The sequence below is a fragment of the Quercus lobata genome, chromosome 6, assembly GCF_001633185.2.
Source record: "Quercus lobata isolate SW786 chromosome 6, ValleyOak3.0 Primary Assembly, whole genome shotgun sequence".
Classification (NCBI taxonomy): Eukaryota; Viridiplantae; Streptophyta; class Magnoliopsida; order Fagales; family Fagaceae; genus Quercus; species Quercus lobata.
The window spans coordinates 50,616,510-50,619,590 of NC_044909.1; the positions used below are offsets into that span (position 1 = coordinate 50,616,510).

Genomic DNA, 3,081 nt, shown 5'->3' on the forward strand with positions numbered 1-3,081 from the left:
CTTAATGTGTGCTCAAAGAATTGTTTTTTTTTTTTTTTTGCTAAGAAACTTATGCACAAAGAACTCTAAATGCCTCATTTATTAACATAAAAAATGCTAATAAATTTAATCCTAATTATAAATGAGTGACAAACTTTGTAATATATGAAAAGTTAATAACTTATCATATATTTTAAACTAACAATGTGATAGGATTTGCACATTTTATGTCCCTTTTTATTATAATTAGATCTTTATTCTTATGTCAAGATGACTTTTTATCATTAGGCCAAACACTAATAATATTATTTTTGCAAACAGATATAGAATCCGAGTTCCTTCTTTAACCAAAAACTTTTCTACCTATCCAAAAAAAAACTTTCTATTTCAAAAAACAAAACAAAAAATCTAAAAAACTTCTCTACATGAATAAAGTGAAACCCAACCATATAGACAGAAAGTTCATAAAAAAAGGTAAAATCAAGTACAACCTCTTTCCCTCGTCCACGTTCCTTGACTCAAAGCAATGTGGCAGTGGTTCAGAAACAGATCAACCACTGAAAAAAGCTTGCTCATGCATGCACTTTAACGCTTTCACTGACACGCAGTGCACCTTTCCAACCCCCCCTTCTCTATATAAAGCCCCCCTCTTCTTCTCTTCTAATCACCAAATCAAAAAACCATCTCTTCTGTCTTACTTAATGTTCACTTGCTTCCTTTTCCTACTAATACCATTCTCTCTTTACTTCTTTGCTAAGCTTTCAGCTTCAGCCTTCTACCTTTCCCAAATGAGTTCAGAAGCATCCTCAAGCAACAACCCACCACCACCACCACCACCACTACCACAAAACCCAGTCACCCACCACTTCCCTTGTGGCACCATAATAGACTTGCTCAAATTCGAGTGGGCTGCGCTGATTTTGATGGAATATGATGATCAGCGCAGTCTCGAATTTGTTCGTGAAGGAACGTTCGTTGTTAAGCTGATCTTGCAAACCGTAAATCCCATTTTCGTTGCTGCCTGCATAGTTGGGAATCATCGATGGCCCATTACAAAGGACTCCCCTGTAATTCGGTTCAGCCGAAGGACCTTTGTGTTCGGAATTCCAGGGGTCCTGTACGGCCTAAGACTTGCCCCAGACTGTGAAGAAGAAAAGGTGAACATGCTTGTAAGGGTTTTTATGGACTACGCTGACTACGAGGATGTCAGTCAGAATATCACTGGTAAAACTATATATCTGCCACTTTTATGTTATAATTTATTTACTTAATCTTAATTCTTGACCAAATTAACTAAAGTTGAAAAATCTAAAATATATAAAAAGGTTGTGATATGAATTATATGATATCTAACTGGGAGTACATCTTGTCAATGAACTGAAAAGATAAAGAGGTTTGGGTACAAACATGGAGTCAGAAACCCCACATAAATCGCCACCTCGAACAGAACAAACGGTTTTCTGGTCTTTATAAATGCATGCAACGGCAAATATAAATGTACGCATTTTTGGTCCTTTATATGGCAAAAAACTCAGGTACCACCATATGTAAAAATTACTTGCAATTTTGTTCTTAAGCAGAGGACGGTTACAGTAACATTTCTCCGGGTCTTGTCGTTTATAGACGTGCTAATTTGATCCTTATATTTGATATGTGATACATGAGAAAATTATTGATTTTATGTTGATTTCACAATATGTGACATGCTCATATTATGAGAGTTGCATGTATATATGTATTGTTTTCAATTGGGTAATTGATATCAATTATTTTGCTAACAGGTATACCATGGCCAGACCCGGAGAGTGAGCAAGCTTTCTGGCCAAAATCACTGCCTCGAATTGAAGCCATTATTCATTCAAAACTCGCAGCATTTGGTCACATTCCTGGTAGATCACTTTCTGCTGTGGGAGACGAGAGCCCATGCTTACTGAGGGCAATCCGATTGTCGTCTGTAATAGGCTTAGTTTCTAACGTAATGCTCTCAGGAGAGTTGAATCCCGCGCACACTCAAATCTACAATAGCAAGCTGAGGCCAAGCCTGCATAACTACAACGAAATCCATGGTCAGCGGGCGTTCCCGTCGATGACTTTATTTACCAAAATCGTCGATGCTGTTGAGACCATTTTGGTCATAGCCGCCGGTGATGTCCGCTTGCTGAAGACTCAGTATCCTGTTTTGGCAAAGCCCTACAGGTTCAAGCTGTGGAGCTTTAACAAAGAAGGGGTTGCCTTTCTCTTGAAGTTATCTTGGGAAATGGAAAAAGCTCAAGACCAGAATGAGGATGGGAGTGAAAGTGATGGGTCAGAGGAAGTAGATGATAGTAATAATACACATAGTGGGGGCTCAATGCGCTCGCAAGAGATTGAATATCTGATAAATATGACGGAGAGGTGGTGAAGGGGTTGATCATAGTAAATGATCACCAAGCAAGCTATGAGTGCCTTTAGGAATAATGAAGGTACATTGGTAATGGTCATGGTTTGTTTATCTTTCAGGGGTTTGTGTCTGTTGGGGTTTTCTGAACACGGAATACTCTAACTATTGTTGTTTTTCTTTCTTGTATGGGTCTATTTTAGTAGCTAAAATTTCCAGTTTCTTCCTAGGTATGTCAGCTCCTTTGATGCTAAGGTTCTATGGTGGAGCCTATGTGACGAGGTTGTATGTATGTCTGTCTTAAATCTTAATGTTATCATCTTTAATAATGTTGTGAGTTCTTCTCTTTCCATTCTCATGAATTACAAGGGCAAAAAACCTGCAATTCCTAGCTCATAATGATGTAAAAAGTAAAAAGTAATTAATAGGAGAGAGAGAGGACTAGATCCTTTAATATATTGTGATAAAACTTATATACAGTACTTTAGATGTTGTCCTTTGGGTTCTCCTCTTAAGATTTAACAATGTAATTATTTAACTAAAAAATACACTTTCTTTCCATAAGAAAAAATTCACATGACAGAATTTTAAAAAGAGAACTTAAAGAACAGCACTTAAGTATTGTACCTAAGTTTTGTTCAATATATTAATGTATAATAACTATTTGGTTATTATCATTGTGCACTTTTAGGCCTTGTTTGGGAGGAGGGAATGAAAATGAATGA

General features: G+C 36.9%; 1 protein-coding gene across 1 annotated transcript; it reads left to right on the forward strand.

Annotated features, from left to right (window-relative positions):
* Nucleotides 1-767: 767 nt before the first annotated feature.
* Nucleotides 768-2,716, forward strand: LOC115950446. Its single transcript, XM_031067640.1, has 2 exons — nt 768-1,203; nt 1,761-2,716. Exons 1-2 carry the CDS (start codon nt 768-770, stop codon nt 2,378-2,380), a joined length of 1,056 nt encoding a protein of 351 aa, XP_030923500.1. The 3' UTR covers nt 2,381-2,716.
* Nucleotides 2,717-3,081: the final 365 nt, after the last annotated feature.